Source organism: Cygnus atratus, chromosome 2, assembly GCF_013377495.2.
Source record: "Cygnus atratus isolate AKBS03 ecotype Queensland, Australia chromosome 2, CAtr_DNAZoo_HiC_assembly, whole genome shotgun sequence".
In the NCBI taxonomy this organism is placed as follows: Eukaryota; Metazoa; Chordata; class Aves; order Anseriformes; family Anatidae; genus Cygnus; species Cygnus atratus.
Window position 1 is genome coordinate 151,047,243 of NC_066363.1, and position 26,158 is coordinate 151,073,400.

A 26,158-nucleotide genomic window follows, 5' to 3' on the forward strand; every position below is an offset into this window, starting at 1 on the left:
CTGGAAGTTAAAGATTCTCAGACTTAAAATAGTGCCTTGCTGCTACAATATTCCACAGTTTTTTTTCCAGAAAAAAAAAAGATTAAAAGGGAACACACTGACTTTGTTTTGAGTGCATTTTCCTTTTCCCCTCCACCCCCTAATATACAAGCAATACAAAATTCTGACTGAGAAGGGGAGGGTGGGGGGAATGCAAGCCTAATGAACAATGGTTAAAAAATTTCTTGAATGGGACAGATCATTCTTAGAGAGGGTAATAATGTAAGTGTTCGGAGCTCATAATAGGCTTCAAAACAAAACGTACTATGGTATTTGGTCTGCAAAACTTAAGTAAGACATCGTACTTCTTGTCTGAGCAGTTTTACCAATGGGAAATTAGATCCCAGAAGAAACACAAAGCTTAGTCTGACTTTTTGTTCATACTCCCAGAGCCTCTCAAATTTATAGTAGACAATAGACTGCCTTCACGCTTAAAACTCTCATAAATTCCCCAGAACGGGACACTAATTTTGTTAGTTGCTAGCCAAGCCAACTTGCAAGAAGATACCATCCAAAGCATTGCCCACAACCTCTTCCACAAGGCCCTAGGCAATCATGCTCAAATAGTGTATTTTCCTGAATTATACATGAGAAAGCCTTTTACAAAAAATGAAGAGGTTGTCTAGCTTTCAAAGCCGATCTATTTTAAAATATTAATATGTTCTGAAAAGTAGACCACATGATTTGCATGGCCAGCAAAATGAAACAAGTTAGTTGTTACCCTTGACATGAAACTAAGTTGGTAAAAAGAAAACAATTCTTAATTACCCAAATTATGTTTTTTTTCTTATGCATCACAAGTCATGTCTTAAAAAAATGGACGTAATTCATACACAATACAAACACTGATTGTACTCACGGGGTTTCCAGCATGACCCTGCACACACTGGCCATGGTGCTTAAACAATCTGTAGTATTCTCTATTGGTAAATTTTTATTCTGCAGAGAAAGATAAACAGTTTCCAATTCAATTACTGTGAAAGATTATACTATGAAACCTAAATCAAATCAGTGATCTGCTGGTACAGAAACAGAGGAATTAAAAACATGAATACAGCTACAGTAAATTAGGTACTGTTGCATTTTTGTTTATTTTTCAACATGAATTTAGAAATTAGCAACCTATAGACCATAGTCCACACTACTGAAGCCTACCACATAGGTTTTGCATGCTTGTAGAACTGTATCACACACTATTGACTTCTGTGGAGTTTAAATGAAAATCTAAAAAGTTCTGTAAGGACAAATTTCTGTAGCAAAATATGTGCATCTGCTGGAACAGTAAGACTTAAGATTGTTTCAGATGAACATTTCAGTCAAAGAAATATAAAATGAGACATTTTTTCAAGGCATTTCAGGTGTAAAGAAGAATAAACAAAAGTTATTAAAATACTAATACCTTTTTGTATTAGTATTCTGAATACTATTAGTTGCACAGTAATAGTAAATTATATCTCTTTTAAAAAATTACGAATGGTGTGTATTCTTCCCATTTAGGAAGAAATTCATCATATAATTATCAGAAGCCAATCACAATACTTGTAGTGACAGGATTCTATCACTGATATTTAGATAAGGAGAAATGAGGATGGATTACAATCTTGGAATACCCTTTCAGTTCAGACTCCTCTCCCCTTCCCCAGTAACGGAAGCATAATTGACTTCATATAGTCAACTACAAAAGTGTTTTGGGAAGGAGAAAAGGAAGCTATACTGGAATTCCCTTCCCTATTTCAAGCACACACACACACAATCAAGCTATTTCCCTCTAAATTTTACAGTTTCTGATCCAAGACACCACCAAAACTTAGGCAACATACTTACCTCCCTCACCTTCTTCCTAGAGAAAAGTTTTCACTAGGAGTGTTGTAATGTTATTCAAAAAACAAAACAAAACAAAAAACAAACAAACAAAAACATCCTCAAGGACCTAATTCCTACAGTTCATATTTCCTGAGGACCCAAAAAGCAAGTTTCATTTCTGGATGACAGATTAAGCCTGGTAGAAGTTTTGTGTTTCTAAAACAATGTCTGGCTCTGCACAGTTTTGAAGTACACTATCCAACTCATAAATTTATGTTCTTACCTCTGACACAAATTTTGTTGTAGCATCGCTTAAGGTTTTCAACATCGGTGTTGCTTCAGCGTAAAATAAAGACATTCTGTTTGCCAACTCATTATTTACTTCATTTTCTCCTTCTGCCTATAAAACAGAAGGAAAGAAGAATTTAGTTGTTCTTTATATGGAAAAAAAAGGTGATAGTATAAGGTTAAATCTCATCTCATCTAAGGGTTACCTACTGGGACATTGTTAATCCTCATACGGCTCAGAGTTCTTCTATAGTAGCTGAAGTCGTTCTGTATAGCAGGATTTGTCATCTACATAGATATGGAAGAAAGAAAGTTGTGACAAATACCTCAAGAAAAATATAAAGATAAGTTTTCATAAAACAATACTGAGATCAAGAAGACATTCAGCCTTCTGAAGTAAAGTCCTGTGATGTTGCGAGTGGAGATGCATAGAAAAACCTTTATTGCTAAATTCTCAGATTTCTCACAACAAGATGTAATGAGAACAAGAAAAGCAGTTGGTTTTCTAATAGGAGTTTGAGATTAGTAGGTTGAAAAAAGTTTTAGAAACGTGACTTCAATTAGACCAGTACATTAGTATCATCTCAGCTTGGATCTTCGCACATTAGCAATAAAATAGCCAGACAATGGATGTGCATACAGAAGAAGCAGCAGCAGCATTATCCCAAAAGATATGCCAAATTCAGCTGAAGAAACATGATTAGTATGTACCAAAATATAACAAGTGCCTAAAGCTAATATATTTCTTCTGCATTCCACTGTAATCTAACTGTAAGTTGTGTGAACTAACCATGCATAGTAGGTATTTGAGCATCTAATACATGATCTGTTCTAGAACAGCACACAACCCAAACTGCTTCAGTAAGCAGACTATTTTCTTCTTCTGAACCTTTGCACTTACAAAATTATGCCAAGTTTTTACCTTAAGCTCATCAAACCGGAGTGTGAAGTGAAGAATTTCTGCAAACTGCTTAGCAAGAGCCTGCTCTCGCTCCAGGTGTTGTGTTGGTGAATATGGAGTGCTTGTCAGGGCTCCCAACAGACCTCGCAATCCCGCCTCTTAAATCAGAGAAGAATGTTTTACAATATACATCTGTACCTGCAACTTGTATCTGTATTCACTGGAATTCTGCACACTAGATTTAAAATACCCATCTGCCAAGACACATGGCAATTAATAATAAGCAGGGTTGATGAATTGTTTCTATGTGCCACTGTTACGATATTTACTTATAAACTGCTATAAAGACTATGATTTAATCAGCAATGAAAACTTTAAAAAGAAAGTTTTGTCCGAGCTTTGTCTGCAATGTGCAAAATACATTTCAATAGTCTGGGTTAGCAGACTGTAGACTCTTCAAGAAGATAACATGAAATTCAAGGTATATACCTACCAGCAGAAGCTGCATTTAGTTTGTTTTTAAGATAAACTCATACTCCATGTCTTAGTCTACCAGCTGGTTAGTGCTCCTCAGAGTTAATAAAGGGACAAGGAAAGAAGATGGCAAGTATACTCCCATTCTCTCCTCTCAGGCATCCACCAAAATAAGTTTGCTTTCACATGCAAAAGGTGGTACACAGATATAAAATCCAATCCAGTGCATGGAAGGAATCTATACAATAAGAGCTTTTATCTAGTAACAAGTGGTTGACCTAGATATGTTCCATGTCTCTATATGTCAAGCGTACTAAATGAAGACAAAAAGCAAGTTCAGCTTACCTAGTCTTTGAGAAAATTCATAGAATTTTTTTAGTTTGCCTACTAATGGAACAACTGCGCCCCATGCCTTCTCTTGCAGCTTCTCATCATTGGGATGCTGTATTGCCTTAAATTAGAAAAAAAAATATGCTTAAATTAAAGATATCTGAGACTTGATTGAAAAATCTCTGCAAGGTGATTGTTTGAAGAACTACTTATTTAGAATTCTACCAAAAAGTTTTTGGTAAAGAGACAAGCATGCGCTAACCCAAGACTGTTCCAAAAAGCTCTAAATATTTTTGTTGAAAATAAGTATCCAGGATAGTGGGGGAAAAAACTAATCAAAAAAGCATAAAGAAATTGTTAAAAATAAAGCTACTCAGAGTATGAAAACTTAAACATATCTAGTTAATTAAAATCAACAACTTCATTGGGGCATCTGCAAACTAAACAGTTTAGTGATCAAAGCCTCTTCGTAACGTTAATATCTATCACCAGTTTTTGAAATTGTGAAAAAGAAAAACCACAACATATTCACTGTAAAATTCAGGCTAAGTGTTACAGTAGGAACATTTAGGTACAATCAGCAACGTGAAGACATGGTGTATGCCAGAGCTTTAAAGCATAAATGCATAGACCTTATCTTTAAGGCTTTTGTCTTGGAAGCTTACTGTAAATTCAACCTCCCCACATTTTTAAGACAGAAACTAGCAGTTTGAAGATTACTAAGAAAACAAATAGAAGTGCTCATAACTCTCCTGTTCAAACTTTACAGTCAAGTCTGTGATTCCGAAAGTCAACTTTTCAGTCAACTCTGGGCTACACGTTTCAACACACTCCTCTCTGGTCCCTAAAAGCTTCCTCCGTGCCTTGTCTACCTCCTCTCAGGTAGATGTGTCTCTCTTCTTTCCACATGGGAGCTGCAGGATTTGGTGCTGGGACATACATTCCTGCCAGATCCTACAGCCTCTCCTTGAACACGCACCTTTCTTGAAGGACAAATAAACCAACTCCCCTTCTGAGGGTTGTGTGTGACACAATTACCCTTCCTAAACCTAACCTACGACTTCAACAGAGAGGGAATAAAAAGCTCACTTTACTTATGAAAGTTGAATGGCTATGATTATCAAATTTATGTGGAATTAGCAGGCTTTTGTCTGCCAGGATTTCTTTGAGTATGAAATAGCAAGTACCTCCTCATTTTAGGAGCATTAGTTACACTCCTTCCTAAAGGTAAAGGAAAAGCAGCGATATCCTGTACAGGAACTTTGCTCCCATTCCAAATACCTACTGTAATAAATAAAAGCCAATTAAAAGGCATTGAAGATGTCTCGCGTGCTAGGATTCCCATACAGACTTCTCCAATTAGTACACAAAAAGATGTTGACATTATTCAATATTGTCTTGTAGTCATACCATAATCTTTCCACATCAGCCGCTAACTCAAGAAGAGCTTATGTGGTAAAATAAAAAAAATAAACAGCAACAATTCCACAAAACATTTGAAGAAAATCTTTCACTATTACACGTGTGCATTGATATTACTGAAACAAGTGACATCCATTCTGCTGTTAAAAAGGAACATTCCAGAGAGGGAATTCAAGACAGCAATTTTAAGAGACAACATGCTCTGCCAAGACAGCTCCTGCAAGCAAAGTTAAATCCGGTGGTACTGTTAGAATCAACGAACAATCACAGGCTGTGCACAATCGTAACGCTCTGGCTCACCTCTCGTATTTCATGGCCAGCTCCTCTATATGACTGCAAGTCTTCCAGTATTCCTTCTGCATCCTTTAACACTACATTCACCTGATTATAAATTTCCTTTTCAGATTCTGTAGGTTGGGCATCTAAACAGTAGAACATATTACATATATATATATATATATATATATTTAACAACATTATGGAATTCAAAAGGTAAACCATCACCTACGGGACAAATTCTTTATGTATCAACTCAAAGAATTTTTGTTCTCTGAAGAGCTATTACAATGTATGAGGAACTACAAGAGGGTAATTGCATTTACTGTAGTAGTCTTTTACCCTAATTTAGCATCCCCAAAACCCACCTTGAATCTAATCTGACTAATTTACAATTAGGTTAGGAAAAGAAATCCTGGCAGGTTGCCTTTATGACTGTCATACCAAGATAACCAATCCTCACCTTGGGCAAATTCTCACCTGCACTACAAACTCAGTGGAAGGGACTTAGTTAAGTACTCAAAAGACACGCACTGCACATATACTAACCTTAGCAGGAGGCACTCAATTTCTACTGTTATCCGGAAACACTGCATCAGGTTATTTTCCTTCTACCCTGTCTCCTCAGTTACTGGTTGGAAAGGAGCTGTATCTTTTAATTTTTAATATATTTAATTCATAAAGCATTCTCTATTGCACTAATTGCAAAATCAGACTTGAGAAAAAAAAAGTTGTAATGTAAACTTGTTCTCCTTTTTTTCTTCAGTCCTTTTCATTTAAGGATACACGTTGTCTCCCTTTTTTTTCCCTGTAATTAACTAAAAATTTTCCAAAAGCATATTTGATCATTTCAGAAAGTTACACGTGTTTAAAGAAACGTCATCCAATAGGAAGTATGTTTTGAGAAAACCAAGGCTTTAACATTTTTACAAAATCTCTTGGTACAAATCTCTCAGACCTGGCTTACCTGACACAAGATCAATTTTTCTTTTAAATTTCTGATGGAAGTTATAAGGTTAGTTCGTCTTAGACTGATATAAAAAAAGTTAATTACTGTTAGTGCCACTCTTTACAAAAGAAATTCTCATCTGTTTAAATAGGAAAAATATGATATTAAATAAATAAATATTAGGGTACTTTAATCCAGGATTTCCAATGTTGGAAGTCAGGGTATTAACAATAAATCCCTTTTTTTTTTTTTTTTTTCGGGAAAAACAAAAGCTATCTATGGACAATATATCCTCATAATCTTGTGCTGTTTAAAGAGACTGGAAAATAACTTTTTTTAATGGAAGTGCTTTTTCCATGATCCACATGCACAACTCCCACTAATGGTGATGGAAGTTAGGGACATTTAAATGAAAAAAATCACAATATTGCAGTGTTACACACTAGAAAAAGACATTATAAAGCAGAGTTTGCGTTGGGAGAAAAAAGTTTCACATGCATTGCTTGTCTGGATTTTGCTGTAATTTGTGCATAATACTTCTTATTTTTATGGTTCATTGCAGAGAGAAAGAGAGGCATTATTAGTGAGTATGCTTATATAGACTCTGCAACAATTTTACTGTGCTATTTTGATAACCACCAAGAATTATCATGGATGAAATAGAACAGGTCACTCCTTTAAAGAAATAAAATGTCTAAGAGCACCACATCGATTAGGCATCGAGTAAAAGTGGCCAATGCTTTTCAGATCATCACAAAGGTTATTTATAATTTTGAAAGCTGCTGAAGACTGCTGTAAGAAATGAAGACAAAAAAAAAATGAGGGAAAAGAGCAGACAGGTAAGCATCAGTTGACTGGCAGCAGTTCATGCACAGACATGAAACGCTATAGTGAAAAACAGACTAAAACGTGAAGCTCTGTAGCATTCCAGATTGTGCTGTTAAATAATGCAATCAAGACTTGCCACTTGGATTGTCTCACGCTGAGCGCCCCTCCTGCCTATTTAATTTTTCATAGTACTTTTTCTTCACCCTCTCTTCTAAGGACCGTTTGTTTTCCAACACTGGGGTCGGGGGGTCCGCACAGCAGAAGGGCCCCCGAGAACTCCTCCTCATCTCAAAACCCCCAGACAAGCAGAACAGATGTGGTACTGTGACCTTCCACGTTCAGAAACGATTTGTATCTGGAAGATGATTTTCACGCGGTCTTTACTGAAGGGCTAGCTACATATGTCAAGCCCTTCACCTCTGCAAGTCTGTCTGAACCAGCAAATTACTGTATTTTTAGTTCCCTAAAATGTTCCTGGAAAGCATAAGCCATTGTTTTAGGTTAACTTGTTGGGGTGTGGGGTTTTTTGTTGTTGTTGTTTATTGTAACAAACTTCTAAATATACCCATTTTAAAGTCCAGTAGACACTGGATTATTTCTTTTGGTATGTATTTTATTTTGGTGCACCTTCCATAGACAAACACTATAGCTTGTTTTGTCCCAGCTAAGATCCTATCCCATCTGCAATTCCTCCTTGCCTAGACGTGCAATGAAGTGTTATGTTTTTATTTAGAAAATAGCTCAAATTTTAAAAGTAAACCTAAAGGGATTGTGAAGTGAATGTAAAAGAATTTAGGATGGATTAAGATGCGTTTAAGTGAGACAATGTAGAAAAACTTCAAGCTGGTGTGCAGGCTGGCTCAGAGCAATTGACTTCTTTGCTCCCTGGCGTGCTCCATTCTGAGAAGCCAAAGATGGGAAGAGGGAAAGGTTTGTCTTTCCAAGCACAGCTGGAAGCTCACATAAACGGAGGTAGCATTCCCAGACATCAGTATGTATCTGAGAACTTCAGCTATAGGACTTCCATTTAGACTTGAACTTGTTCCCCTCACCGCGTGGGGCACGGAGCAGGAAAGCCAGCTGTACGTCTGGAATTCGTTTTGGCAACTGAGGAAGAGCAGCCAGCAATGACAGGTATCCAAACAGCAGGATGAGGAAGGCAATTTCAGGGATTCCCTCTTTCCTCTTAACATGACTAAGGTCCTGTTACAACTTTAGGACGAGGCTTTGCTTTTCCCTTGCAACGCTGTCCATGAAAAGAACAAAAAGACGGGTCTGACATTGCTGCCAGTGGAGCCAGCCCCCGCTTATTCATGACAGCTTTCAGTTTTTAATCCAATAATAAAATAAGTAAAGACTGAGGTCCTTCAAGCAAAATGGGAGTTCTTTAAATGATTTTTAGATCTAATCAGAATATTACTGCACTAAACGCAATATACATTGATGGTTCAGAAAGCTCATGTGATAACAAAGACAAAAGAGTAGACCTGAAACAACATACAGATGCTGTTATGTGAACGAAAAGCTATGAAAGTATGACAACATATTGCATGCTGGAAACACGTTTAATGACTATTTAAAAAAAAATATCTAGCTATCCTAAAGACTAGAGAAGGGACAGGAATTTGGGGTTAAAAATTTATACTGCACAGCAAACGCTATTTCAGCTGGTATTTTTCCCAGGAAAGAACAAGTTATCTAAAACTGGCTGGGACAAAAGCCACCAGTAGGGGGGAGAAAAATCCCAGACTGCTGAAGATGAAATGATTTATGCATCTCTATCATCATTACTCCAGAGAATGTTATCTTTGTGGCTTCTCTGAAGCCTAGCCAAGTTCTCTGGAGGTAATGCAGAACACTTTCACTGCTGGCTTGAGATCGCTATCTGCAAGCAAAAGTACTCTGCGTTTTAGCTACTATTCAAATCAGGAAATTTGGAAAGGATTTGCACTGTGACAGCGGTGACACCAACATAAAAGTTGAGCTCTAAGTTTCCAGTGTTGCAGGTCGCTGTTTTAAATTTGTAATACTGTCTTCACAAAGCTGTGCACTTTGCTCTGCTAACGTCCAAGCGGCACTGCAGAGACATTAGGAGAATATTTGAGACAATTATTCGTTTCAAATAACTGAGGTGAATGACCAAAGAAAATATGAGCTTAATCTGTGTTAAGGCAGGGTAAAGCCCATTATATCATTTAATGAAACATTTTTTGCATGTATTTTAAGTCACAGAAATCACCGGAATCTAGGACCCAGGTAAATATCTGAAAGTCTTAGAAACCAGCCTAAAGCATTTCCAAATTCAGCATCCATATCCCTACAAAGCTTTATGGACGTTTGATTTTTGTCTCTATGGTACTGTGTCAAGAAACACCTAACTAGCCTGTTCATACTTGGATTGAAAAACAAAATACCTAAACCTGTGTATTATTGGGCCAGGCGTAACATAGCATTGGCAAATTTAGTTTTAATACAGAGCTTACTTGCTCATCCCCATAAAAACATAAACTTAAGTATCACGAGATTAAGTGCCAAGTCTTGAAGAAAGATCTTGACTGTGTCAGAGCCAAGTTTCTGTCAAGGCAAGCTATCTGAAACAGAGGAGAAAGAAGCGCAGATACACAGTATAGCAGCAGAAACACACACAGTGCAGAGTCCAAAATGAATAAAGAACAGTCTAACAACTCAGCCATAATACAAGTCATTTAATTTGACTGCGAATGTAAACATTTCATGTCAGCAACCTGCTTACTCTCATGCCAAATCTTGTTCATGCTCAAAACATGCACTTAAAAAGAATCTTGATGGCTTGAAAATGAACTTTTAAAATAAATTAGCAGCAATTATCATTGCAATTGATTTTTAGAATTGTGCCCCTTGCATCCAGCTAATTTGAACTAATTTAGTCCTATTAAACGGTTAGTATTTACAGATGAAGCTGGGGCTCCCAAAATTCCTCTGCATCATTTCTCCCTATTTCACTAAGTTGTACCTACTCTGAGAATATGTAAGACTTGAACTGTTTTTAACCAACGCTTTTGTTTGCCAGTTCTTGAACACAACCCTGGATTATCTTCCTTTTATGGACAATCGGTATGGCTACCATCTTCCCGTAAACAAAATGTTCAGAAAAGACAAATGATAAAATCAACAGTACAGGACAAGGGTTTAGAAACGTTACAAGTTCAAACAGCATTAAAGCAAAAACATGCTTCTCCAAGCATTCCCTTTTCCGTTAGAACTAATGTAACCAATTGCCACTGTTTCACTGAACACAGCCGAAAAATAATTTAAAGGAAAAAAGGTAACAAATCTCATGTTATCCATATCACAACACTTTTTTTTTTTTGTTATGGTATGCCACTGTATTTTATTACATGGTCAAAATGCACTTGAAGATTAGTTTTCTTATTTTATGCTTGCTGATGCGCAGCTGGAGTAAAGCAATAGCATATCCCAAAGCAAAGTGATTCAACATGCAGAGCAGCAGCCAACAACACTTACCTGCCATTCTTAGGCTACGTTATGGCATGCAACAAAAACTAAAAGCAGAAATATCAACAGTATGTGAACCTTCCAGAAGGCTTGGCATTGATCAAAAAAGCAACACGTCTCTTCTTTTCGAAAGCAGTTTCACCTCTACACGTTGAGTGCCCCCATTAAGTAGGGATGAGGTTAACTGTCGAGTCCCAACGCCAAATCACAGAAGGTTCACATACACACCTTTAACGTGGTGATGTGGAGAGCTATGAATAGCTGTTGTGAGCCAGTCAGCATATGCAGCGTTGTTCTGCATCCGCAGGCACACTGGCAGTGCACAAAACAGAATTAGGTTTAATACTTCATCTTTTCTTTAAGATGCACGTATCTCCTTGCAATTTCAGTAGCTCTTCAAATAATTCCAATTCTTTTAAAATTTATTTTAAAAGTTTTGATTAAGAACGAACAGCATTTTTGTTTTTAAAATGGGAACCATGTCAGATTCCAGAAGTAAAAATGCAATTTGAAAGCCCTCCCTGAAACAAAGATTTTACATTTTACAAACTCAGGATATTTTAGAGCAGATCATCACTTACATCAAAAGCTCACTGAACAATTATCCATAGCTCAGGCATGCAAAGCTGTTAGAAAGATGGCAAAGTGAAAACATACATTTAGTACATGACAAATGCAGTCTACTGCAGGCAAAGAGTAATAGGTATATAAAATCATCTTCTCACTTTCAAAATCAAGGAAAAAATTTGGCCCCTGCTCAAGGTCTGTGCATGTCAAAACTTTAAGAAGGTTCCCCATGTTAAGGTACCTGCCAAGACAAGAATGAGAGAAAGAAAAAAAATATTCCTTTATAAGAAGGAACAGCCCAAATGTAGTCGAATGAAGCGGTGGGGGAAGAAGACCAAAGGCATCCATCAGGCATGAACCCATCCTTCAGGCTCCAGGTGGAGGGAGACCCCACCTCAGGGACGTACAGCTGATGGTCCCAGAGATGCAATGCAGCTTTCCTGTCACAAGTGATGTGTGTCACCACCATCTTCTGTCTCCCCTTGGAGAAAGGGGCACGACTCCAGCTGAAGGTCTGCTGACTAATTCTGTCCCGGTACACCCTAGCACCAGTTTCCTGAGCAGGAGTGCCACGGATTGAGGGCTAAGTACCGTATTGGCAAGCACTGACACGGTAGCCATGCTACAGATTTTTACCTGATGGGACAACAGAAGGAAGAGCTTTCATTTTGGCAGCCCTTATAATTTTGTCAGAAAGCCATTATAGAAAGCTGAATCAGGATACATCGTTTCAGTGTGCAGAAAATGCTATCGCAGGTATGCCCCAGATCTGACACGAGGTGCCTAGAACATTTGAGCAGCTCAGACGACTCCACTTTGGACTTTTGGATGTCAAAATACACATTAACTGCACCATGAATGAACAAACCAGAATCAAGAATGATTTAGTACTTACTCACACGTAAGATAGGATTACAGAGAACAACTGCTCAGCACAGATTACCATGGCATACTGACAGAATTTTGTTTTATGATCACTTGATTTGCAGGCAGATGGACGGACATCACTGACCACAGAGACCCAGAATGACTAAGCACACAAAAAGAAAGTTTACACAGCAGCATGATGGTGGCTTGGCTACTACTGAAAAAAAAAAAAAAACAAAACAAAAAACACAAAAACAAACCACATGCAACCCTTTTTCAATTCGCAGATTTGCAACTGAGTCCCCTGGCCTTCATTCCAGCAGGTATAAGCAACCCTATTGTTACCATTTTAAACACACCAGCTGTGAAGGGCTGAGAGACTTACTTTCAAAATCCAAGAAAAAATGTGCTGCATTGTGGTCTATGTCCCTGGTTAGCACCTTAATGAGATTACCCATGCCAGCAAACCTAAAAATAAAAATGGCAAAATAATTTAGTTCCAACAACCGTTTCCTGTGTTAATTACACGCCTGGGGGCGGCTGGAACAGGGCTCCCATCCGGCTCTGCACGCTGCAGATTCATCAGCTTGTGGTGGGAAGCAGCAAATGTGCACTGGACAGTGCACGTCTTCTCCCCTTCTTCTCCTTGATCATTGGAAAAAAATGAAAAGTAATAGCTTCGGCGAAAATGAAGTTCTGAACTACTGGCTCTTTTTATCTGAGTTTAATAGAATTAAAGAATTGTCACCTATGACGACTGGCCAATTGCTTTGCATAGCTGCTACAACCCACAAAGCAATTATTGCTTAGGAAGAGAGCAGCCTCAAAAGGACTGCTGCTGTTACAAGCCTGATTTTGACTCACTCTCCATAACGCAAAACAAAATTCAGAAAGCCTCTCAGCAGTAATCTGTGGCCAACGAACAGCATTTCCCCCCAATAAAATCAGGTAAAAGTGACAAGTCGAATACAAGTTAGTCTTTTCCAAGAACAGGAGATAATCAAGTTTCAACAGCTCTTCTTATGTTTGCTATCACATCCCAGCTAAAAAGAAATGAAAAGTGGAAGAAAAATTAAAAGTTATTGGATTAATCTGGGTCAGATAAATTCACAAGAAGTTTCAAACGTTACTGTAAGTTTCTGAAATCAATACCTTCAGTAGGACTATGAAGATTCACAAAGAGGCATTTCACAAAGAGGCAGCCTTTTCAATGGCCTTCCAGGGTTTTAGAGACTGTATTACAGAGGCTAAAAACACTTCAAGAACTATGGCCCTGAAATATCAGGAGTTCAGTGGGGTACTGCTGCAAGACAAGCTAAAAGATACTACCTAAACACAGATTTCAAGTCTTTTAAAAATAAGTTATCGGTCTAACATTGGTCTCAACCATCAGATCTAAAATCAAGTTTCAGATTAGTCTAACTCTGCTGATCTACCGGCGTCTGCTCGTTTGTCTTCTGCTTTAAGATTGACGTACTCGGAGGGAAGCAACATGGCAGTAAGAATTGTAAGTTTATGAGGAATTAAGAAAACTGAAGCAGTGCGAACCCTACACAAACTGTTTGGCAAACCAAATCTTGGCATCCCGCATTGCCAGATTTCTTGAGTTCCAAAAGAAAATGCAACTGGTGTGTAAGAAGAAGCAAGCCAGCACTAAGTTATTTGTTTTTCAGGATCCACAAGATTCAACAATATCTCACACCATCAACAAAAGCCTGGGAACCCACAGTGAACTAATCCCAGGTTTTTGAAAGTTACTCAGGGCCAAATCGGTAATGTTAGTCTAACAACTTTTGCAGAACAACCGAACGGGTAAAAATACAGATTTTTAGAAAAGCATCTTTGACCACTGTGGATTCTGATCATAAGATCAAATCACTAGGTGTGTGCTTGCTTTTTCGCACGTTCAACTTCTCCCTTGAATCACCAGGAAACAGAAGTCCTGTTTCCTAAGCATGTGAACTTCGATCAGAAGTCCAAACAGATCTCCTAGCCCTTATGTATGGAAGATTTAGATTAGGATGTCCGGTTTCAACTCTCATTTTACAAAACAAATCCATCTAAAGAAGTGTTTCTTCAGAGAGACAGCTTTTCTACAGCTTTCTGTCGCATAGCTTACTGAGCAGCTCGCTACATGTGCCAACGCTGTGTAAACAAGCAACACCAGAAAGCAGGTAATTACTCTTCTTCATCTCACAGGCATATTCTGTAACACAGGATTGAAAGAATCACTCAGCCCCCTCCCTCAACAAGGACATTCGCAATCTAGAAAATGCTGAAATAGAGACATTCTTAAACACCTTCAACGACGGCAACAAAAGGCAGAAGTACAAGCTGCCTAATGACAACCAACTCTGCAGGTTCAGATTTAAGAGCCAAACCTCAATCACAAAACTGTGCCGTTAAGTATTGCAATTCCAACGTTAACAGAAGAGTAGCTAACACACAAAAGTGAATGGTGTTAAGAGATTAAAGAGAACTTTATGCCTAAAATTACCAGTTACTGCCATGTTTCAGCTCTTCAGCTGCACTATCTCCTCCTCCACAAAAATATTTTCAACACCTCATTTGAATTCTCCCATGTAGGTTTGATATCAAGTGCCCTCCTAACAGCTTACAGGGTCATGCACGTGGTGTAAATATAACGTTACTTCTGAAGGTCAGATTAGGGGCAAGGCTTGTAGGGCTGAAACACTTCAAAGGCAGGGTTGCAGCAGAGCATGTAGCGAAGGCAGAACACATCATTTAATTGAATCCCTACCACTTCCTAAACTGGGGGGTAAAAAGGGGGTTGGGGACTCAGATTTGCAATACGGACAGCTTCACTCTGACCTTTATCTCCCAGAAAAGTTAGAATCATAGCATATCTTGAGTTGGAAGGGACCCACAGGGATCATCGAGTCCAGCTCCTGGCTCCACACAGGTCTACCCCCCAGAAATAAGTTAGTTTATATTAACACATGTTTTTTTTTTCTGGGAGTGAGATTAACCAATAGCAAAACCCAACAAAAGGTTGGACACTACCCTGGAACACTGGGCACAAAAGAGACTCAAGCAGAAGATCCAACTGACCTACTGACAGCAGGTTGGCGAACAACTTCTCTCAGCAAAGGAGAGAAGCTGAAGATGAGAATGAATTAGTTCAACCATAGCAGCAACAAGACAACAGGTGATGTAGGAAAGCATTCAAATTTACACAAAGACAGAGTTGCACATACACTTCTTAGTAACAAAGTCTTTAACAGACTTCTTCCCTTGTGCACTGAGCATACTGAAACAATCTAGATATGCTTTAGCCGTATCACAGTTCCACTCAAAAGACACGATCACATTTGCTTTCTTCACAGCCAAGTATTCGCCACATGTTCAGTTTGTATGGAGTGAGTGGAAATCTGGCAGAAGCTGGGCAAAAGCAGTATTATTTCTGACACTTACCAAGGTGAGTTCTAAGTTACTCGAGACTCTCAAGTATTCCTAAACATCATTGGACTTGGTGTGCTTGAAGAACTGTAGAAATGACAACTCCTCTAAATTGTAATCTAAACTAACAAGTTAGACCTCAAAAAACTGGAAAAACTTTAAAAGCTCAATTTAGACAAAAGTTGACGTGATATAATTGATTTAATGCTTCTTGGGAGAACAATTTCTCTCCCCTTCTTGCATTCCTTGCTTCAAGGAATAAACGTGAGATTCAACAGATAGAAACTCACTCTTGCAGTGAGGCTAAACATTAGTTTCTCGAGTTCTGAAATAGCCTAGAAGAGAGACAGTGGCACACTGTCACAGTGTGGAGCCCCCCAGATTCATGGAAAAAGCTGTGGATCAACATGCAATGGCTCAGGTTAGATGACTCTTCACTTCTGTACGTTATTTTGCTTCAAAAGGTATAGCTGAGCAGCAGAGCTGACCCGTTGCATGTACACAGGTGGAACCTATAGAGGCGAAATTAAAAAGTGACCATTCTGAGAGGCTGTGGTGTCAGCAGCCCACCTGGATCAACCCCAGAGTACAGCAATGCAGCTCTGAGATGCCTCAGGCTCCTGACAGATCCAGATTTAGTAGAGTCTTGTTTTGTTCAGGATGGCTTATTTGCATTTCCGCTGGTCCCAAAACACATGAAAGACGGTCCACTACTGGCTCTAACTTTAGAGGTGATGACAATCTGCATGTTGGAAAAGTGAACTGTGTCAGAGACCAGCCACTGCAGTCATCTCCCAGGCCCTCTTCTGCTATCTGATGCCCTGTAAAAGCATCAACACAGAAGATTTTAGCAGCTCTATAAAGACTGATCTTGGTAAATTAATACCATGGTGGCACAAATGGATTTAGTCGGAACGTATTTACCAAGCACTCTTCCAATTTCCTTGAAAGTCCATGTCTTCAGCTCAAGTAAGTAGAACTACTGTTTTAGAAAGTCAGAAATGGTTCCAGTTACCCAGTCCTGACCTTGTACCTACTCAAGCAGACCTTCCAGTATGAACTGTCTTTCTTGAGCACGTTGCCACATCAGTCAGCTCTGATTCAAGAAAGATTTAAGCCTATATAAAGATCAAAGCCAACGCAAGCACTACTACTGACTGCATTTCCTACCCTGCAGTTTGGCTTGGTCCCAGAGCTGACTCAGAACTGGAGGTGACTTTTGTGGGTGGTGCCCCCTTCTGACCCACGATCATTCACGTGCAACTGGAACAAAAGCCACACTGGGGTTACCCTTATCAAGAGGGATTTTGCACCTTGCGATCACAAAATCAAAATATTCGCAAGCCCAGTCCTAAGTACAGTTTAGCTCACTACCTATTTGCTCTTCCACAGCTTCAGATCAAGCTCCAACACATTTTATTTAGTATTCTCATTCAGAATAAAGCATGCTTTAAAACCAAACTTTCCTCTGAGGGGTCTTAACAATTAAGATTTTACAGTACAGTGCCCAAAGGTAACTCGTTAGGAAAACAGAGTAAGATTCAGTAAATACACATTTTACACTACTGAAGTTTTCTGTTGCCACGAATCCATCGTCACAAAATCAGAGTGGGGGGCGGAAAAAAGCACGCTGCTAGTCTGTGTCCAAAAGCCTCCCGTCCCTGTGAAGCTGCCCAGAATCCCTCCTGGCACGCTCTGAGCGCCAGCACAGAGCTCGAGCCACGTGGAGCAGGTTGTGGGAAATCGAAGCCCTAGCCAGGAACATGCTTTAAACTTGACCTACTTGCACAGAGTAAGACATACGGAATGCCACATCTCATTACAGTGATTTGGCCCATTACAGCCTTATGGGGTTGTATGATGTTGAGGGTAGTGTCACGATCAGACAAGCGGAAAGCGAAGGCATATTTTCAAAACAAGTCTTGCACGCATGCCCTTCATGCTGAAAACATCCCTGACACATTTCAGTACTTTTTTCTAAGCTAAGCGCAGGGGAAGTTTAATAGAAATACATGATGCAACTAAATTCAGGCGAGCACCGAAGACATTTCCCCCTCTCTCACCTGGAAGAAAAACTGTACGTTAACAAGGATTGTTTTCAACTGGTGAGCAGCTGAAAACTTACTCTTTGTTAAAGGCAAAACACCAGAAGGATGTTCACATGACAGTTTGAATTTTGCTTTGTTCTGCTGGAAGAATAGCATGCTTCCGAACTAATACCAAGTTAAATAAGCAGATGTAAAAACCCACGTCTGTCACTACCAAAGAATGCCTGCTTCAAGAAAATGCCAGTTGACCTTTTGGAAAACCATACACTATTCCCTGACTCCTCTTAACGAAGCTTAAGGCTGAACAGGAACACCCAGAGCACGAAATCTGTGCTCAATTAAAAGCCTGTATCCGTGCTCCAGAGTTTGGAGGAGCGTATGCAAGCACACACACAGAGCACACGTTTTCTTTTGGGGATTGAGTTTAAAATTTTCAGCTGGTCAGGGGTGTGCGGCACAAACCTCTCACCCAGGGAGATTTTGGTAAAATTGTAAGTGAAAAAACACAGAGTAAAATGTGTATCATTATAGTACGACACGAAGTGCTTCAAGTTATAATCTGAGCGTTACCACTAACAAAAGCCTAGCTGAACGTCTCCCTGGATTGTTCCTCCAGAACGATAATCCTATCAGCCCGGCAATTGTTTCAAGGCTTACTGAACATTCCCTGCCTCCAGTATCTGGCCGCGAACAGAAAAAAAAAGCCAGTGAACAAGTGGCTGCCCACATTAGCGGAATCAAAGGGAGCCCTCAGCAACACACGAGCTCACGAAGAGGACAGCCCATCGGGCTGAGTGTCGCCTTCTACCCCAATGAAGCAGTTCAGCTCTGCAGTCAGTGAGAATACAGCTGCCCGCAACCTTAAAAAGCCAGCCAGGGCTTGTGAACTACATTGCAGGAATCACCATTTTAAGAAGTCTTAATATTTTCCTTGGATCCAAACATGTTTTTCTTAGTCTAATGCACATTTTTTTCTCTCCTGAGAAGTGCCCGAGAAGCACAGATACCCTCTGACACTCTAATCCCCGCTGCTGTTATTAATCCTGGTGCTTAAAGTAATTAAACACCTGACATTAAAGGAAGTCCCGAAGTAATAAACCACACTGCCCAGACAAGAAATAATTATTGAATATTCATTATCACTCTTAATCTGGAAAAAAGACCAGAAAGTGAGAACTATTAACTTCAGATTTCGGAAGGAGAAGCTGGTGCTATGAGCTTTAAACAGGTTAGATTCTGGATGAGCTGCTCTCATATTCAAGACCCACCACAGCTATAATAACGTTATTAATGCTGAAGGTGTCAGTCCAGCTGCTGTAACCTGAATCTAACTGCTGAATCAAATGCATATAGGAAGTGCCACTCCAGTCACCAATTCCACATAAAACACGCTATTTCATTCACCACTAAACAATTTGTTCTAGCAAAAGACAGGATTTCATCATTTTACACACACTTTTCAGCACACTTCAGTCCAAACCTATGCAAAGATCCACACACTGCTTTCCACTACTGACATCTAGTGGTTATTCTTCCGCACACCGCTAGTTACAAATCAACCGTGATTTTATTCTCATGAACAATTAAAGAAGGGGAAAAAAGCCACTGAATTCCAGGGGCTTCGGTCATCCCTATCTTACACAAATAATGCAAAAAAGAAGTATACTACAAGAAAATGCTTTCTCTATAGAAAAGGAAGTATTCAGGCTAACTTAATAGAAGTACTGCTTAAAGGCTATTTAAAGCTGCCTCTGATATCAGTTCTTTTATCTAAACTGACTGATACAATAAACTACCTTTGCTGAAACTGAAGTTACTTTTTTTTTTTTTTTTTTTTTTTTTTTTTTTAAGATCGCACATCATTAATAAAGTCTCCCTTCTGAACAACAGTGAGTTCAAAACCTGCCCTATCAGGAAAACAGAGCCCTGCCAGGGAAAACAGCCTAGTGAAAAAGCTTCACATTCCTTGAAACCAGAATTGTAAAATACAGGCAGCTCAATGTTTATTCAGACCATTTTTCCATTTAGAGGAAGCCTAGGGAAAGGCACTGAAGACTCCACAGTTCCTCTAGAAGAGGCAGTCTTAAAGCCTTGTTAATTTGGGAATATTTTAGTGGTACAGCTGACAGAGAACAGCTTAGTTTATCATAGCTCATGTCATTAAGGAGTGCCAGACAAGTTTGCAACAAGACCTAATTTGTCTGGAAGGATTATTCTTATTTTTAAAACAGAATTTGTATTGAAAAGGGGAGAGCTGAAGCTCTGAAAAATCCACTCTGATTTACCCTTGAGTAACTGCAACTATGCCAAGAGCAAGCCTGTAAGTAAAATAAATAAATAAATAAATAAAATAACTCTTAGGAGACAAAAGGCTTTCTCTAGACACATTTATACCCACATGATGTAGTTTACACTTTGCTTTCTCCTTGGAAGTTTAAAATCTCGAGAAGTCTTCTGCAGTGCTGTAACTCCTCCGACAGAGGTCACTGCCTTACAATTTCATCTTCCAGATAAAGGGAAGCGTGTAACAAATGTGTTCACGCTACTTTGTACTATCTTAGCATCTTACATGACTGAGAGCCAGCAATTTCCTTCCAGCCCAAATACAGTAGTTAACCAACTGAGATTATCAGGGAAACACTGGCTGATCTTAAAGTCCGTCTTTTTTCCTCCATACTGATAAAAAACGAATGTTCTTAACTTTCTTTGAATAAAGAAAATATTGAAGGTACATAAAGACGAAAAAATACATTCAACAAGAGATGGAGATTTAAACTTTTTAAAAAATATTTTTACAAAGAAACTTTTCTTACTCTACAGAAGATGGTATGCCTATTAAAACAGTGCTACACTACTCTACAATAATAAGTTTTGTATTTCAAGGCTACAGTTTAAGAGCTATCAAGCTCCCTTCTCAAAAATAAACACACCGCCAAAATAATTTGTGTGCCAAGCCCTCCTCCTGTCAGCTTTCCATCCAAGAGTAAAAAAACTAAGTTCTCTTATTTTCTGGACAGCAGTTAGGTATGTTCAATCCCTATCTTCACTACAGGGCCTAATACAACTGATCTGCCACCTTGAATTGGTATTTCACTTATGAAGAAGCACTCCTCTGCAATCCCGGGTTTATGTGGAAATGTGTTTTCCTTCAGAATAGCTCCATTTCCACCCATACGAATCAGGCTGCCATACACTTCAGTAAGCAAGCTGGATGAAGTTTCCTCTGATGCTCTGACAAACAGCCTGCCCGCTACTGCCATCTAATGTACTCATGCAAGGAGTACAGTCATCGGCACTGATCTTCATTGGTTAAATGTTTCATTTTAGTTTGGCCCTGAACTGCAATGCTGCAGCCCTTTCAGTGCCTCGCCTTGCAACTCCTACCCTAACAACGTTATATAGATATATAGATATATAGATAATAGTAATCCAGCTGACATAAACTAGCTGGATTGCCAATGTCCTTTGTTAAAATTAGTCAAAAAAGGGCTTTGAAAGGAAAAAAAAAAAAGAAGCCATAGGATAAGAAGGAAGATCCCCGAACAAACAGAAGGAACAGACAAAAATAGTAAGCGATCAGTTCTCACTATGGAAGGAAGTCACCAGTGGAGTTTCTCGCAGAACGCTGTTCAATGGGCAGGTGACCTGGGAAGGTCCAGAGCAGCAAAGAGAAAGTTCGCTACTCATGCCGATACTCAGGATAGTGAGGAAAAAGGCAGGCAGACAAAAGAACCTCACAAATCTAATGTAACTTGACAATGAAATCCAGTTGTGGAAGCATAAAGTGATGAACCAAAGAAAAAGCTACCCTAACTTTATACTGAAGATTCTCAGCTCCAAGCTAACTATTACAATTCTGGAACAAGACCTTTGAGTCACGTTCAGTTTAGCTAAGGTTTGCATTTAATTATACTCACAAGCAGCTAAAAAAGACTTAATCTAAGTGTTCAGAATTAAGAAAGCAATGAGGAACACCATTACACCTCAGTATTGAATCCGCAATTTATACAAGGAAATTCTGGTCCCTTAATCTCAAAAAAGATACGGAAGAACAGGAAAAAGTTAATGAAGGACTACATAAATGATCAAAGCTGTCACAACTTCCATACAAGAAACAGTTTAGCTATCTTGAACTCCTCATCTGAAAGATTTTCTGAAGTGGGGAAAATATAACAAAGAACTACAAAGTCATAAGTGATATGGGGAACACATAAATAAAGAAGCAAAACACAGACTCTTAACATGCACCAGTTGCACCAAACAAAATTAGAAGGAACCAGGCTGAAGAATAAATAAGGAGCTGAGGGGTCTTTAAGCAGCTCAGTGTAACTCACTGAGAAAGGATGCTAGAAGTCTGCAGCTGTGCTAGGGGAAAACCAGCACTTACGTGGAACTTAAAGCCATTAAAGAACACTGACCACATTTAACAATTACATTTGACTCAAGAATAGTTGGCCTGAAAATATTTATATCCTAGAACCATCATCAATATATTCCCTCCTGGTTATTGCTCATGCCCAGGCATCTACTTATGTTAAAGGTACAAGTGTTATTGCATTTTAAGCTTTTTCAACTTTTAACCTTATTCAGAAAATGCCATCTAATTAAGTTTGCCTCATTCTTTGAGGCTTTACAGTTTTCAACAGTCTCTAGAACTTTACCATTGTTATCTTACTGGTGTTTTCCCATTCAAAATGTTGCTTGGGTACGGCTTCTACCAGTCCCTTCAAGCCCTTTACACTGGTGATCCCCTTCTGGTTTGAGATGCTGTCAAACTTTCAGCAGCTGCTTTGTTTCAGCACAGCTGGAGAAGGTGAAAACATTAGCAGTCAAAGATGCCTGAACTGAAGGGCTGCTGAAGTGGCCAACATAATTTCTGTTTATAACCAACTTCCCTTCAACACCAGAAACGTTGATTCAGTTTCTTCAAAGAAAACAGAAGTTTCTTGCCATGTGCTGTAGCTGTTCTCTGGACAGCCTTTCCTCCTGCAGGCAGCAGCACCCCCAGCAATACCCTGAGCTTTGCTAGCTGTGCGGGACGACTCACCTTCCTGAGCAGAAGCAGCACTGTCCTGGTAGAGGAATAAGGGAGGAGTGGGAAAGGATTAGCAAAACCAAGTGCGTGTATCCAGAGGGAAATAAAATTGTAATTCCTGGAGACCTTGGCTAGACAGACCCATGGTCTACTTCAGTTACTCTTACACTGTATCCTTCGCAAACACACAGCCTGCTGTAAGGGTCTGCACTGGTTCAAACAGCAGCTTTGCTAAAACACTTACCCGTGACTTTGGATTTAAAGGCTACTACCAACTGAAAACACTACTACTGCTAGCAACGGATGTTCTCCTATCCATTTGTTGCAGATTGGGAAAAATATTACTGTATGCTTGCCCAGTTCCTAGACTCAACTCCTAAACAGAGGCAAGATAGTAGATTAGATGGACTGTTTGTCTGATCTGGAATCACCATAAACTCTACAAAAATTAACAAAAACAATACAAATCTCAACAAAACCAGTGGTTTTGTTGTTTTGCTTGTTTTTGCAAAACAATTCTTTCAATATATTTAACAAATACTAAAATCAGGGAAAATTATTTCTGTGACATTTATGTCATTCTTTATTTCTGAATGGGATATCAAAAGAGTTTTGGACATGGCACTCAAATGTTTTCCCACTATTGTCAACAAAACTGATGAAAAATTATCTCCCCAGAATTTGAATAACTTTTTGATGATTCATCAGAAATAGAAGAAAAATAAATCCCATCTCACATTTGGTAGTTACCTTACCAATGTGACACAAAAGACAGCTATGCTGGCACAGCACAATAAACATACACTATAACACACACTGTGAAGTAGCTTAAATAAGTAGCAGGTTATAAAACTAGAAGGGAAAGCCTTCAAGTGCGCATATACTACCTCTTCAGACTTACAAACTTTCTCAGAGTATTTGCTTCTGGCTTAAGGCAGGTGGCTCAGGAAAGATTTGAAGTTACACAGTAACATTAGTAAAGAGACAAAATAAATGCCGAGAAAGAAAAACCATTCAAATTTTTCCAAGAATGCTAAACATGATCTTCCAAGATAAGTTTTAAATGTGGCCAAACTACTGTGTTCTACACACTAAAAATGCACATTGCTACAGTGAGTCTTCGAAATCATTACTAGGCTGTGTGGCGATGTACCGGGCGAACAAAAATCCAAATGCTTGCAACCCATCTAGTATCTTTAACCACAGGGACACAAGCATTAGGCTACAGATCAAGGACTTCCCAGAGAACATGAGGGCTTGCAGAAGTTGTGGAAGCAACTTGGGGAAAAGAAGTTCTTGAAGAGAAAATTGCTAATGTTCAGTACGGTCCATTTTACCTGTCCATATTATATTTTTCATTCCTTATGAGTCAGGAGAGTTTTCAAGCAGGTTAAGTTTCGGTTCTTACCTACAGCCAGTGCTGCACTCTGTTCTTGGCCTCCACTCTGTTTCAAAAGAAAAAACAGATTATGAAAATACATTCTTTGGCACCACAAAACTTCAGTGTAATGCTATGCAGCCTTGCAAAAGCTAACACATCTGTTCCAGACACGGTACTATTCAGAATCTACTTCATAAATGTAGTTCTGGATCCATATGCCACTGACTTTTAAAAAAAATACATGAAAAAACTAGAATGCAGAATTGTTCTATCCGTAGGCATATAAATAAATAGGGAACAATTATCTGGCAACAAACTTGTTTCTAGGAAAAAGGGCTGCTGGTGTTAGATAATCTGAAAGAGCACATATGCCATAATAAATTTAATTACTGGAGGGTCAAAGCTGTAATAAAATATCAGTGGCAAAATTAGATTTAGTTTATATTCCCCTAAATCCCACCTACTCTCAGATATTTTATGTATGTCTTTTCCTCCTCGTGACCATAGACTGCTCAATTCACACTTTGAGGCAAAGCAACAAAAACCAAAACACTAACTGGAAAATGTTGGTCCCCTACAGGTCGGGGCTGAACACAACTCAAGTTGTGAACAGAAACCAAAACCAGTCAGATCCAACAAAGACACTACTTCAAAAAGCTCGTTTCCTGAAATAACAGAAAATTGAAATAAAAAAAAATCAAACAGGAAACAACATTTAAGAACACAGAAGTTTCTACCTAAAAACACATTTCTGGGTAGTCAAGAACACTGGTTAAGACCATTTTGACTGGAAGTCAAACTAAATTTAGACTGACTAACTAAAAAGAGCTATTAAGAATTAGAATAGTCCAAATTCATTAGAATGGCCAAACTATATGAGGAAACGTGAAAGTAACAGGGAGAAAAAGCACGACAGCAGCAAAGGTGGGAAAAAATTTAAGATCCCCTAACAGTATTAGTTTATTGCTACAAATACGTGACTAAATTTCCAACTGATACAATTATTAGAAAAATGAAGAATTGCTCAGCTCTTCACATCTTTCCATACAGAATATTGCATTTGTAAGCACTTAACATTTGTGAGAAGAGTGTGCTGATGCTCAGATAGCTTGTCCTCAAGGCTTCAGAGAAATGAGTGAAAGTTGATTATTAACAGAGTCTTCCAGGACTCTTGTGACAACGAAGAGAGGAGGACAGAAGTTTAGAGCCCTTCAGCAAAAGGGAAGCAACCAGGAAAGCTCAGAATCATCGGCCTGTTACACCAGCTCCAAACAACAGGCAGAAAGACAGGAATCCACTAACTGAATTCCCATCTTTATCACAGAATCACCTAGGTTGGAGCAGACCTTCAAGATCACAAAGCCCAGCCATCACTCTGACCCAAAGAGTCCCATCACTAAACCACGTTCCTTAGAGCCCCATCCACACATCTCTTGAATATCTCCAGGGATGGGGACTCCACCACTCCCCTGGGCAGCCCGCTTCAATGCCTGACCACCCTCTCCATGAAGAAATTCCTCCTCATTTCCAGCCTGACCCTCCCCTGGCACAACTTGAGGCCATTCCCTCTGGTCCTACCACTGGTTACCTGTGAGAAGAGGCCGACCCCCAGCTCCCCACACCTTCCTTTCAGGCAGTTGCAGAGAGCAGTGAGGTCTCCCCTGAGCCTCCTCTTCCCCAGACCAAACACCCCCAGCTCCCTCAGCTGCTCCTCACAGGACTTGTGCTCCAGGCCCTTCACCACACACTTCTCCACACACACTAGAGCAACTCAAAGTCCCCCAAACCGAACACAATATTCAAGGTGCAGTCTCACCAGTGCTGCATACAAGGGGACAATCCCTTCCCCAGTCCTGCTGGCCACACTATTTCTGACGCAGGCCAGGATGCCATTGGCCTTCTTAGCCACCTGGGCACACTGCTGGCTCGTGGTCAGCCGGCCATCAACCAGCACCCCCATGTCCCAACCTAGTACCGATGAGCATGCTTTCATGCAAAACAGACTGAGCATACTTCATGCTATCAACTTGGTTCA

At 39.3% G+C, this 26,158-nt stretch overlaps 1 protein-coding gene across 8 annotated transcripts in view; it reads right to left on the bottom strand.

The window, feature by feature from the left end:
- Nucleotides 1-26,158, bottom strand: part of CYRIB (CYFIP related Rac1 interactor B) — a 94,084-nt gene that overhangs the window by 7,254 nt on the left and 60,672 nt on the right. For 7 of the 8 annotated variants that reach the window (XM_035556296.2, XM_050709264.1, XM_035556299.2 and 4 more), the window contains 8 exons: nt 24,151-24,187; nt 11,531-11,613; nt 5,558-5,679; nt 3,851-3,956; nt 3,053-3,189; nt 2,341-2,418; nt 2,126-2,242; nt 899-978 (listed from right to left, as the gene is read on the bottom strand). In XM_035556296.2, the coding sequence (XP_035412189.1) occupies nt 899-978; nt 2,126-2,242; nt 2,341-2,418; nt 3,053-3,189; nt 3,851-3,956; nt 5,558-5,679; nt 11,531-11,603 (713 nt within the window). In that variant the 5' untranslated portion in view covers nt 11,604-11,613; nt 24,151-24,187. Of the gene's footprint in view, nt 1-898; nt 979-2,125; nt 2,243-2,340; nt 2,419-3,052; nt 3,190-3,850; nt 3,957-5,557; nt 5,680-11,530; nt 11,614-11,766; nt 12,004-24,150; nt 24,188-26,158 lie in introns of those variants that run through there. The other variant, XM_035556305.2, reaches the window with a different exon arrangement.